The sequence below is a fragment of the Erpetoichthys calabaricus genome, chromosome 10 (genome assembly GCF_900747795.2).
Source record: "Erpetoichthys calabaricus chromosome 10, fErpCal1.3, whole genome shotgun sequence".
NCBI lineage: Eukaryota > Metazoa > Chordata > Cladistia > Polypteriformes > Polypteridae > Erpetoichthys > Erpetoichthys calabaricus.
In genome coordinates this window covers 46,607,610-46,620,483 of record NC_041403.2, presented here as the reverse complement: position 1 = coordinate 46,620,483, position 12,874 = coordinate 46,607,610, and the positions used below count along the sequence as shown (strand labels likewise).

The following is a 12,874-nucleotide window of genomic DNA, read 5'->3' as shown; positions in this document are numbered from 1 at the left end:
ACACCTGCAGGGCTGTGTAGATTTCTATAATAAATTCATCTATTAACTTAACATGGTATTTGAGCCAAGCTATAAGAATTGTTCAGCACTGCAGGCTTTCTAAATATTGAATAGACAATTTGAATGGTGTTTCAACCTTATATTTTCAGAGCAGGGAGAATTTTCTATTTTCAAGCAGTGCTTTTTTTGAAAACATGCTATTTTATTATAAGATACACAGTCTATTTTTTCATGACATTCCATGCAACTAACAAAAGGAAGCATTTCTTTCATTCCTTAGTATATTTAAAGTTTGGGCTTGCTGCAGATCAGTCTGAGCAGTAGACATGTCACTTCTAATAATGCATGTAATAGCAGGAGTATATTTCAGTGACAGGCAATTTTCCCCAAAGGTAAACTGAGCTGGTGAAAAAGTCAGTATCAGGCAGAAATTCTCCATCAGAAAGGAACATGAAACATGAGCTTGAGCTTTTGCTGAAACTTCTGTCCTTTACAAAACTAAACCACCTCCTGCAAAAAAATATTTACCTATTTTAGTTACAAATGGTCTCAATCCAAGCTTGGAGTACTATGTCACAAAGTCCCCAAACACAAATATTTATAAACTCTCTATACTTTTTCAAATACTATGAAATATTAATTTAGCACAGAGGCAAACATTTTGGTATGTCAGGATGTTTCACTCACAAGAATAAGGACAAGCTTTGATCAGGACTGATACCGCCTGCAGAGCCTTAACTTTCAAGTAGTAAAAGTTAAATCCTTCATCCATACTCATTAGCACATTTTTGATTTTTAAGCCTTTTACACACAAGCTGGTACAAAATTAATAATGCATTAGTGATTAAACAAGTCAAGAAAGAATGCTTGGTTGATTGACAATATGGTTCCAGATGAGCCAATGTTGTGTAAGTATGTTGATATCATTATGTCAGGTAGGATGCTAATGCCACCGAACTGATATACAGCAAACAAGGAAAAAAATAAAAATTAAAAAAGAAAGACGTAAGAAGACGTCTTCAAAGGCCAGCCAACATCAAGGCATCTCTGCTATCAGTAATCAATCAGAATCAGTACAATAACGATAAGGTGAAAAAAACTATGTGTATTACTTTCATTGTTTTTCATGTGTTTGTTATTTTTAAATATTAGCACACCAGGGATTTCCTGCATGGCCATTTTGGGTGCCGCCATATTAATTACTTACTTTATAACTCCATCTCTAAATATGTGAATCCTTATCCTTTTTTTAAAAAAAAAAAAAAAAAGTTATAAAAGGTTTCTGGTCTGTTTGGCGGATTTTGATGAACGACTATCTGACTTCCTCTAGTTACCTGTCTGTTATGACTTGAATTCTTCATTATTTTTTCCTGGGTATTTATTTATAGGTAAAAATCTAAACTCTCTTGTTTTAGGGGTTTTAAAACCCAAAGAATCTAATTCTTTTTACAAGTCTGTTGAGTTATTTTATTGAAAAGTTAATCACTTTTTATTGCCATTCTTGATGCTATTCCATTTTATTAATGGATGTTGCCGAGTTTGATAGTTTAGCATGTCCCGTTGCCAAGGGAATTTCCCATGAACCTTTGGGGAGCGCATGACTGATGAACTCGTGTTACACGACAGTATAAAGGATTACCTCTGGACTTTAGTCACTATCCAAGATTGGATAAAACGTTAGCGATTCGTGCGACTTTTTTTCTAACTTAATTATTTACCCCTGGTAAATCCAACTTGCAGGGAAAACTTGGGGGTTGGTGGCAGGATTGGCACTATAAAAAAAAAAAAAAAAAACTCGCACTGTTCTCGGTGTGGTGCTGAGGTGTCACCTGTTGCACGGCTGCACTTGGGTTCCAATCCGGGTGGCTCAGTGTGTGGTGGGTGTGTTAACGATCTGTAATCAGCGCCTGCTCCTCCTCCTGTCACTCTATTTTGACTACTGTTCTTTTAGTTTGTGTTTTGGTTTTGAAACAATCCGTTGTCATCCTAACTTTGTTTTCCTGAGTACATTTATTTCCTGGTCCTTTCATAAAAAAAAATAGCATTCAATAGCTGCTAATCAAAACATTATCCCCTAAAAAGTTCTTTGCTATCTTCCTAATTATTAGGTACTCTCTTCTGCCTTTTCAACTTTTTAAATTTAGTGACCCTAACATGTGGTGACTAACCTATTTTCACCTGACACCTCTCATTTAAAAGAAAAAAGCCTTTCAAGTCTTACAGCTACTATAACGTACACAGAAGAATGAACACAGAACAAATATGCATATTCTAGAACAACTGGTATAAATCACACAGCCCACCAAAAATGATGTCCTGAATACAAGGGTTCAAATTCAAGCTCAGTTGATATCTACCTCCAATTTGAAGGCCGTCCTCATGTCTTTGCTTTCTCAATGTGTCCATGTGGCTTAGTTATTTTAACACATATGCTTAGGAAACAAATTTTATGACACATTGAGACTAGAAATAAAGAGTACTTTCTGCTTTAGCGCCACCAGACAAAAAGAGGAGATAAGAACTTGGACATATTAATTGAAACCAGAAGTAAAAAGCTCTTTCCACTTTAAGCTGACTTTAAAAAAAAAAATTAGCAAATAGCTGGGCTATAAGGTTAATGGAAGAGTTTCAGGTTATTAAATGAGATTAATGAAGGGGTTTTAGATTAATGGATGCTATGATTAATGAAGGTGTATAAGTTTCTACATTAAACTTAAGGTTACTAGAAGAATGATTCATTTTCTAATTTAATGACATGTGCAGTGCAGCGATGGTCAACAGAAAATGTGTTCCTATTCAGATGTTCACCTCTGGACAATCTGAAAACATCCCTATGCAATATCTATGAAAATGTCTCCAAGTACCCTGAAAATGGACATAGAAACATTGAAAACCACACTGACAGACTGTAAAACAAACATATTGTCCGACTAGCTTCCTCCAGCTATTTGTATAAAGGTGGCCGAGATACATTGAAAACATATTGAAAATCTTTTCTTTAATGCTAAATTGCATTGTTTTAACATCTCCTCTCTGGTCACATGAGACAAACACACTGGGTTTTTGTGTGACTGCAATTCCTAAAGACCATATTGCCTGAGATCACACACTCCCTGTGTAGTGCCCCATGTAATAGCACCTCGGCATAGTTTTAGACACAGGGCACATGGAGCCGTAACCAAGCAAACAGAGAATGGGAGACACAGACAAAAATAACTGCTCAAAAACAGAACTTCTGGTTTATTCCAGTTGTGCCAAAACTATTTACAACACAGTGCCTTGTAAATCTATACACAGTTCACTGCAAGAACAGTAACATCCATCCATCCATTTTCCAACCCGCTGAATCCGAACACAGGGTCACGGGGGTCTGCTGGAGCCAATCCCAGCCAACACAGGGCACAAGGCAAGAAACAATCCTGGGCAGGGTGCCAACAGGAAAATAAGTACAAGTGCTTTATACAATAATTACAGTGGCTCCAAATCAAAAGAAAAAAGAGACAAAAGATTCTTCTTTCACCTTCTTCTTATTAAGTTCACAAAGGACAGAAAGAAAATTACCAAAAATAAAAAGTGAAAAATCAAGCACAAATTATGAAAAATTAGCAGCCACAACTCCATAGTTTCTCCCCCAAAAATATGCACAAACAGAATTAAATCTGTCACTGCAAATATATACAGAATCAAGCACCTAATCTTACTGCTACACTAAGTCATCAGCAGCGCAGATGTGTTTACTAGGCCGAAGAATTGTCAAAAGACAACCCTGACAGTCTTATTTTACGCAGCTAGCCTTTAGGGTCAACTAATGACTATTCAAGTCTTCTGGGATTCTCCAATTAAAAACACGATGTTGAGATGTACACCATGCATCAACCTCTGCTCAGTTGCAGTTTTACCATATCATTCATCATTTCCTCCACGTGTTAGCATGTTTGCAACCATACCACACTAGTTGCTTGTTCACCTCAGATGTGAGTTACTTTATGAACTTTTACTTTATTCCTGCCTATCAACCTGAATTACTCTACTCATGGTTATGCTGGCAAACGTTGTAAACTCAGTGCTTGGTGTTTTTCTTTTCCCATAGCAGCTAATGACTGTTTCAAACTTGGAGAAGCCCCTTCTAACTTGTAGGCATCCAAGTCAAAAAGTGAGGAGTACTCATGAGGAGTAACCAAATGTCAGTGTGATTTTGCTTTGCCACTGTGATGTCCCTCAATGGAACACTAAAAGAATGGGCAAGTACCTTTACCACCCTAACTATTTATATTTCTAGTGATAACTTACAAATACTGTAGCTATGACAATTTTTACTTTTAAATTACATCAGTTCTTGGCTTATCATACCCTGCTGCATACAACTGGCAACTCTTAAGTGGCCGTGTGTGATGGCTACTGTCTTGTGCACAATGCTACCAGTGGAACCCCATGATCTTATAATAGAATAAGAATTGCCTTTCTGCATCACACTTTGCAAAACAAGCATCCACACTACAAATGATGGTGTCACCATAAACAGCATGCTATCTAGGCATTAGTGCAGTTAAGTGTGCCTGCCCAGGCCGACTTAGTGGGTCATTGGTTTACCATTTTCAGTAAGTATTTCACTTATAGTAAAGGATAGTCAAGTGTTCATAATGAGTACAATCTTAAAAAATCACCTGCACTTCAGGATCAAATGCAAGAAAGCTGCAGATAATTTTCTTGCATATAAAAGTTGACATGTTAGCTGATTTCAGACCCTTTTTGATCATCATCAACCCCCAAATAGTTCCATGTTTAGTGTTACAATTGACTGAAGCCTCACCTTTTCATAATATGCCACATTCTTCTCAGCTATATCAAAAAAAGCCAGCTTCAGGTCACTCTGCATATTTTTCCTCCATCTTTCCCAGTCTACTTTCAACATTTTGTTGGCATATTCCATTTTATCTTCTAACTGTTCGATCTCATCCTTGAGCTGCAAAAAAAAGCTACCATTAACAACAGATAAAAATACATAGTGACAGCAATTATTCTGAACATACCCATTCCCAAAACCAAATCAAGGCATAGCCTACACAGTGCCTGTTGCTCATATTTCAGAAAGTTTTGTATGACTGGCGCTATATGCTATGGAGTATGGACAAAGTAAAAAAAAAAAGTCACTCCTATGGTACATAATAATGATAATCCAGTGCATCGATGTGTATTGGTCAACAACATATAACAGTTTTAACTGGTACAGTAACCCAAGAAATTTCAATACCAGAGTTGAACATCTTACCATAATGTTGTCTCTACAGAGAATGCATAAGCTGATATGTAAATACGTAAATAAAGAAAATATCATTAGAACATAAAGATATTTGACAAACCAGACAAGGCCATTAAGGTCATCAAGCTCATTGTGTTAGGTAATGCACATGTGAAATAATAACAACATTGTTCAAGTAATGGGAGTGGTTTAGAGCTAACCAGCAGAGTTTAGCTCTATCTTTTATTAAAGTGGTGGTGATATCATCTTGGTTGTCTTTGATTGGATTCAGAAAGGACTCAGGCCCCTTCACTTTTTTAAGATTATGTTATATTGCAGCCTTGTGCTAAATGCATTTCAATTCATTTTTCTCCATATCAATTAACAGTTATTATCAGAGAATGACAATGCAAAAGCTGAATTTTAGAATATTTTGCAAAAGTATTAAAATAAAAAACTGAAATATCTCCTTGACACAAGGATTCAGACCCTTTGCTATGGCATTTGAAATGCGGCTCCCAGTCTATTCATCATCACTGAGATGTTTCTACAGTTTCTTTGGTGTCCACCTGTGGTCAATTCAATCAATTGCATAGGATTATGAAAGGCACACACTTGTCTATAGAAGGTACCAAAGTCGACAATACAGTAATCCCTCCTCCATCGCGGGGGTTGCGTTCCAGAACCCCTCGCGAAAGGTGAAAATCCGCGAAGTAGAAACCATATGTTTATATGGTTATTTTTATATTGTCATGCTTGGGTCACAGATTTGCACAGAAACATAGGAAGTTGTAGAGAGACAGGAACTTTATTCAAACACTGCAAACAAACATTTGTCTCTTTTTCAAAAGTTTAAACTGTGCTCCATGACAAGACAGAGATGACAGTTCCGTCTCACAATTAAAAGAATGCAAACATATCTTCCTCTTCAAAGGAGTGCGCGTCAGGAGCAGATAATGTTAGAGACAGAGAGAAAAGCAAACAAATCAATAGGGCTGTTTGGCTTTTAAGTATGCGAAGCACCGTGGCACAAAGCTGTTGAAGGCGGCAGCTCACACCCCCTCCGTCAGGAGCAGACAAAGAGAGAGAGAGAGACAGAGAAAAACAAACAAGCAAAAATCAATACGTGCCCTTCGTGCTTTTAAGTATGCGAAGCACCCTGCAGCATGTCGCTTCACGAAGCAGCTGCACAGAAGGGAGCAACGTGAAGATAATCTTTCAGCATTTTTAGACGAGCGTCCATATCGTCTAGGTGTGCGAACAGCCCCCCTGCTCAATCCCCCTAGTCAGGATCAGAGAATGTCAGCTCAAGAGAGAGAGAGAGAGAAAAGTAAGTTGGGTAGCTTCTCAGCCATCTGCCAATAGCATCCCTTGTATGAAATCAACTGGGCAAACCAACTGAGGAAGCATGTACCAGAAATTAAAAGACCCATTGTCCGCAGAAATCCGCGAACCAGCAAAAAATCAGTGATATATATTTAAACATGCTTACATATAAAATCCGCGATAGAGTGAAACCGCGAAAGGCGAAGCGCGATATAACGAGAGATTACTGTATGTGCGTCAGAGCAAAAATGAAAGAGAAGGAATGACCAGCAAAGCTTAGAGACAGGATTGTGGTGAGGCAAAGATCTGGGGAAAGGTACAGAAAATACCTACAGCACAGAAGATTCCCAAGAGCACATCTGCCTTCAGAACTGTTAAATGGAAGAAGTTTAGAACAATCAGGATTCTTCCTAGAGCTGGCTGCCCAGCCAAACTAAGCAAGCAGGGGAGAAGCACCATGGTAACAGAAGTGACCAAGAACCCGATGGTCACTCTGGCTGAACTTCAGAGAACCCGTGTGAAGATGGCAGAAACTTCCAGAAGGCCAACCATCACTGTAGCACCAGCCGATCTGGGCTTTATGACAGAGTAGCCAGACTGAAGCCTCTTCTCTGTAAAAGCAAATGAACGCTCACTTGGGAGTTTGCAAAAAGGCACCTGAAGGACTCTCGGACTATGAGAAAGAAGATTCTCTGGTCTGATGAAACGAAGATTAGCATCATGTTTGGAGCAAACCTGGCACTGATCACCTGCCTATAAAATGCATTTACCCCTTGGAAGGTTTCACATTTTATTGATTTACAGCATTAACTCACAGTGGTTTTAAATCTGGCCTTTTTGACACTGACAAACAGAAAAAGACTTTAATGTCAAAGTGAAAAAAGATATCTGCAGAGTATTATAAATCAATTACAAATATAAAACACAAAATAACTGATTACATAACGTTTCACCTCCTTCAAGTCTGTACTTAATAATAATAATAATAATAATAAAAATACTACATTTAATAGGCACCTTCCTTAACACTCAAGGTCACCTTACAATGAAATTAAACAACATTAATAAAATAAAAACAAAGGGAACGATAAAATCAAAAAGCAATAAGGTACAGTGGTAGTAGCAAACATACAAAGATAACAGGCAGTAACAGTGTTAAATTCATAGTTGGTATGCCAGTTGGAAAAGATAAGTTTTGAGGGTAGTTTTAAAATGTGTTACTGAGTCGAGTTGAAGGATATGAGAGGGAAGAGAATTCCAGAGTTGAGGAGCACTATGAGAGACGCTCAAGCTCCCATAACACAGAGTTTGATGTGTGGTACAGAAAGTAGAGCGAGAGGGAATGTAAGTCTGTAGGAGATCAGTAACATAGGGAGGAGCAAGATTGTGGAGAGCTTTAAATGTTAAGAGCAGTATTTTGCATTGTATTCAGTAGTAAACAGGGAGCCAGTTAAGTTGACAGAGAATAGGTGTAATATGTCCAATGGATTTAGAACAGGTTATTATGCTAGCAGCAGAATTTTGAATAAGCTGTAAGTGATGGATAAGATTTTGTGGGATGCCAGATAGAATAGCATTTCTGTAATCTATATGTGAGATGACTAGGGCATTAAGCAATACTTCAGTATGGTGTTGCGTAACAACAGAACAAAGTCTAGAAATGTTTTGGAGATGGAGGAAGGCAGTCCAAGAAACATCACTTAGTACATGCATCTTTGGTAACCATGACAGCTTTGAGTCTGTGTGCTCAGGTCTCTCTCTGTCAACTATGCACATCGGGACACTGCAATTTCTCCACCTTTTTTCTTTGCAAAACTGCTCATCTCTGTCAGGTTGCATAGGGATTGCGAGTGAGCAGCCTTTTTCAAGTCCAGGCACAATTTCTTAGTGGAATTGAAATCTGAATTCTGACTCTGCCCCCCCTTGACATTAACTTTGTTGTTATTAGGTTATTCCTGTGTATTTTTGGCTTTAGGCTTATGGTCGGTGTCTTGTTGGAAAACAAATCTTCTCCCATGATGTAGATTTTTTGAGGGCTGCATCAGGTTTTCTCTCTATTTTTAAGCATTAATTTTACACTCTACCATTACAAGTTTCCCAGGACCTGCTGTAGAGAAGCATCCATACAGCATGATGCTGTCACCACCACCACCACCACCACAGTCTGTGGTGGGGATGATACATTTTTGAAAATTACCAAACATTTGTTTTGGCCTAATGCCCAAAAAAGGTTATTTTTAGTCTCATCAGACCATAGAACATTTGTCCGGCTGACTTCACAGTCTGCCATGTGCCTTCTGGAAAACTCCGGCTGAAATGTTACGCGCATTTTTTTTTTTTTTTTTTTAATAGCGTTTTTGTTCTTAGTCGCTCTCCCATAAAGTTGCGAATGGTGAAGTACATGATAACAGTTGCTGTCTTCACATTCTCTCCAATATCATCCACTGTATCTTGTCACTCCTTCGGAGTTCTCAGAGGTCTCTTGGTGACCTCCCTCACTAGTCTTCAACTTGTATGATCACTCAGTTCTTAAGGATGGTCCGCTCTATGCATATTTGCAATTGTGCCATAGCATTCTATTCTTAATGATTGAATTTACTGGACTTCCAGAGATAGTCAGTGACATGGATATCTTCTTGTCTCCATACCCTGACTTGCGCTTTTCATCATGAAGTTGCCTGGAGTGTTCTTTTGTTCTCAATGCATAGTGACTCACCACAAGTAAGACCTTCCAATCATACTATAATCAATTGAAACCCCAGAAAGGTGATCTCATTGAACTAAATATGTCACTTCAAAAACTAATCAATTCAACTCAATTCACTTCACAATTCTAAAAGCAGTAGGCCATGTGTCTCATGAATTTGTAGATTCCTACCAACTTTTGAAGAAAAAAAAAAAAAGTGCTGCAACCTGAAATTGCTAGATGTATAATCATGAGATTGAAGAAATTACAAATGCAAGTATGAAACCGAAAAGATGTGTTGCAGAATTCATATTTTGGACAAACATGCAACTGTTTATTATATTTTATAAACCAGAACCGCTCACCGTCAGTATGCAAGTTAAAACCACTGAACAACACAATTCTTTCTAAAGTATCCATGGGTAAGAGAAATAGAGAAGATAAAAATAAAGGCATGTGCTTCTGAGGGTGATAGATAAGCATATATGAAACAGGCGCTGCGACCGACAGATTAAAAGCCAAAAATGAAGACTTACATTTGGCAAAGAAATCTTGTGAAGGTGTAAAGTGGATCTAGAATTAGCAGTCAAACCCACACACCATGCATGCTAGCATGAGACTTTTCAATTTAACTAAAGTCCATTGGAGAAGAGAGATAGAAAGCCATGTAATAACCTGGTTTGTATCAGGTCAGCTTTAATATATAAAATGGATTTGCTGGTCCAGTACAAAGTCGCCTATAAACACTGGTTTATTATTTAAGGAGCTTATTTAATGCAAGAGGGGAAAAAAGGCAAAATAGTCAATAAGAGTAAAGAATTGAAAGCCAGCTTTGCTGCAATTCCTGAAATCTTCTAGAATTTGCTAGAAACACAAAGACAGTGCACAGGTATTAGCCATCTTTCTACTTTATATGTTAATCTTGTAATTTAGAAAACTGCCAAACTTTTGGCATGGTGACCCAACAGTTTGCAGTGCCCCATGGATACTGAATCATGGGTTCAAATCCTGCATCCATGACACTGTCTCTGTGGAGCTTGCATGTTGTTTCTTCGTCTGTGTCAGTCAACTTACAATTCTGTGTTAGCTCAGGACGAATGTGCGAACCTGTGACAAACAATATTTCATTATTTTCACAGTGTTTTGAGACTAGAAAATGGAAAAATAAAACCAAATCATGCTTATTTGTTGTTCTGTTGAACCAACAAAGCATTATACAAGCTGCTACAAGGCATATTAAAGGTCATGTTAAAAAATATGGGAGATAAGTTACAACAATTAAAATGGATGGAATTAAATTGATGAAATATGGCAATATCTAACCTGCAGTCTTCAAATATGGCAGTGAGCATGTACAGAAATACAGATAAGAGTATATAAACTAACATATTTTAGTTTAGAGTGGGATCACTGGTGTCCATCATGGTGGAACCAGATAGAATGCAGGAAATAACCCTGAACGGAATGACAGTCTACCCCAGGGTCCACTAAAGCACACACTCAAACTCCCAGTGGTAAATCAGAAGCAGGTGTTAACCATGGATGCGAGTGTTTGAAAAGTGGAAGAAAAATCAGGCAATCGGGAGAGAAACTAATGTGGACAAAGGCAGAATGTATATACTCCACACGGACAATGAATGGGCGTGGAAATCAAACTCAGCAGACGTGATTCACAAGCTACCATTCTGCACCATTGTGTCAACCATCTACAGTACAAAATATTTTAACATTAATTTTATTTTATTATTTTAACTACCCACAAGCTATGGAAATTCTTAAGGACAATAAGCTTTTTAATCAATCAAAGTCTCACTTTGGTATTCCATCTTGATTTCTTCTTTTTTATCTGTATTCAGAACTTTCTGTCTATGGAATCTCTCTCACATTGCCTTTTACTAGCCATCCATCTTTTCACTTGTGTAAGCTTCTTTTTTCACATCTTGCGTTGTAGAATGATTGTGTCAATTTCTAAGTATTCTTATAAATGTCTTTCCATCACTGATCAACTGGCCAAGGATCCAACCTTATCGTAATGCATGTCCTGAGACACCATCTTCAAAAATTTGGGAGATTCATCAAAGACTCTTTGTCCTCAGTTTACTTCTTTTAATATATGTGCATAGACATTATCATATTTCTTGTAAACATCCCCTAATGTCCCCCTGCCCCTGTTGCCACCATGTTTATGCATATGTACTGATTTTGCACACCTGTTTTGACTTTAAGATGTTTCATTTCTTACTCATTTTATTTGTTACTGTCAGTTACAATTCTTCCTTTACCTCAATTTCTTTCTTTCCTAGATCTCTCAGGCCTCGCAGAAGCTGCTAAGTTGCTCACTACTTCCCTTTGGAAGACTTCTGAATCAATCACATTGAGGAATTGGCTGCCGTCATTCTATAATTTGATTTAACTGGCATTATCTGAAAATACAAATTAACAAAGTAGCTAGTGGGTTCATCCTGGACTGACATTTTACTGCTTTCCTGGTTAAGTTCTTTATTATCAGATATCTGCAATGCAGTAGGGCTCCCTGTTCCTGGTGATATGGTACAGGTCTTGGTGTTGTGTGGTTTACAGGTGCCATTCTGGTTTGCATTTTTTTTCATTTACTGATATCAATTCATTTAGTCCCATATATGTTATTCCTCAACTGACTGCTCCCACCTGTAGCACTGAACTGCTACAAAGTACCAAGGCACGTGCAGCACAAGTGATCTACCACCTACACTTCTTGTAGTTTACTTTAAAATTTTGCTCTGTATTAATTATTAATATAGTAGTTTCCGGATGACACTTAAACCCATTTTTACAGAATTTTTCCAAGTTGCTGTAAATAGTCTTATCCACTAAATCAGGGGTTCCCATCCTGGGGTGCCCGTACTTCCAGCGAGTACAAGATGGCATTTCAGGGGATACAACAAAGAAGAAGGCTGCATTGCGATTCGCCAAAATTGAGTGAGGTGTATTTTCCGGCTTTATTGTGGTGCAATCAGTGTCTTGCAATGCTTTTGTTATATGTAGATCATTTTTTAGTCAGTGCTCCTGTTCTATAATATGGAAGGAACCAAGCATAGCATGCAAAATTGTCAGCTGTGAATGAGTTGGAGAAAGGAGAGTTCTTGCGAGTTCTTTGTTGCAGGCAGAGCGTTCATAAAGGCGGACAACTTTTAAAAGAATCAAAGTTGGACCTTGCAATGATCTGAAGACAAGGGCCAGGTCTAGCAGTGATTTCTGTATGAGCCTTGATTGTGAAACATCAGTGATTTCAAGGTTTGATTGACATTTCTGCCAATGGGGGACAGGAAGGACTGAATTGGAAACCTGATGCTTACACTCAACCCATGTCACCTGCTGGTGGTCCTGCTAGTAGAGCAGCAATTTTCACTGTGCAGCATATCTGATTTTGAACTGCAGTGCAGGTATAATCGAGAGACAAAGCTTGTCGACTTATTGTTTTATAGTATTCTCCAATCCCCCAAGCCCCTCAATCACTGAACGTGTGTGGCGTTAGATGCTTGGCGGAATACCCCAACCCCCCTGGATCATCAATTGAATGTCTAAGCATCAATAGGGGCACTTTAACAAAATTATTGAGATTTAAAAACGTAAATTGCTCAATT

General features: G+C 38.0%; 1 protein-coding gene across 2 annotated transcripts in view; it reads right to left on the bottom strand.

The window, feature by feature from the left end:
* The window catches only part of snx7 (sorting nexin 7), a 118,324-nt gene that overhangs the window by 58,050 nt on the left and 47,400 nt on the right, over positions 1 to 12,874 (bottom strand). For both annotated transcript variants that reach the window (XM_051933201.1, XM_028811123.2), the window contains one exon: positions 4,811 to 4,963. In XM_051933201.1, the coding sequence (XP_051789161.1) occupies positions 4,811 to 4,963 (153 nt within the window). The remainder of the gene's footprint in view (positions 1 to 4,810; positions 4,964 to 12,874) is intronic.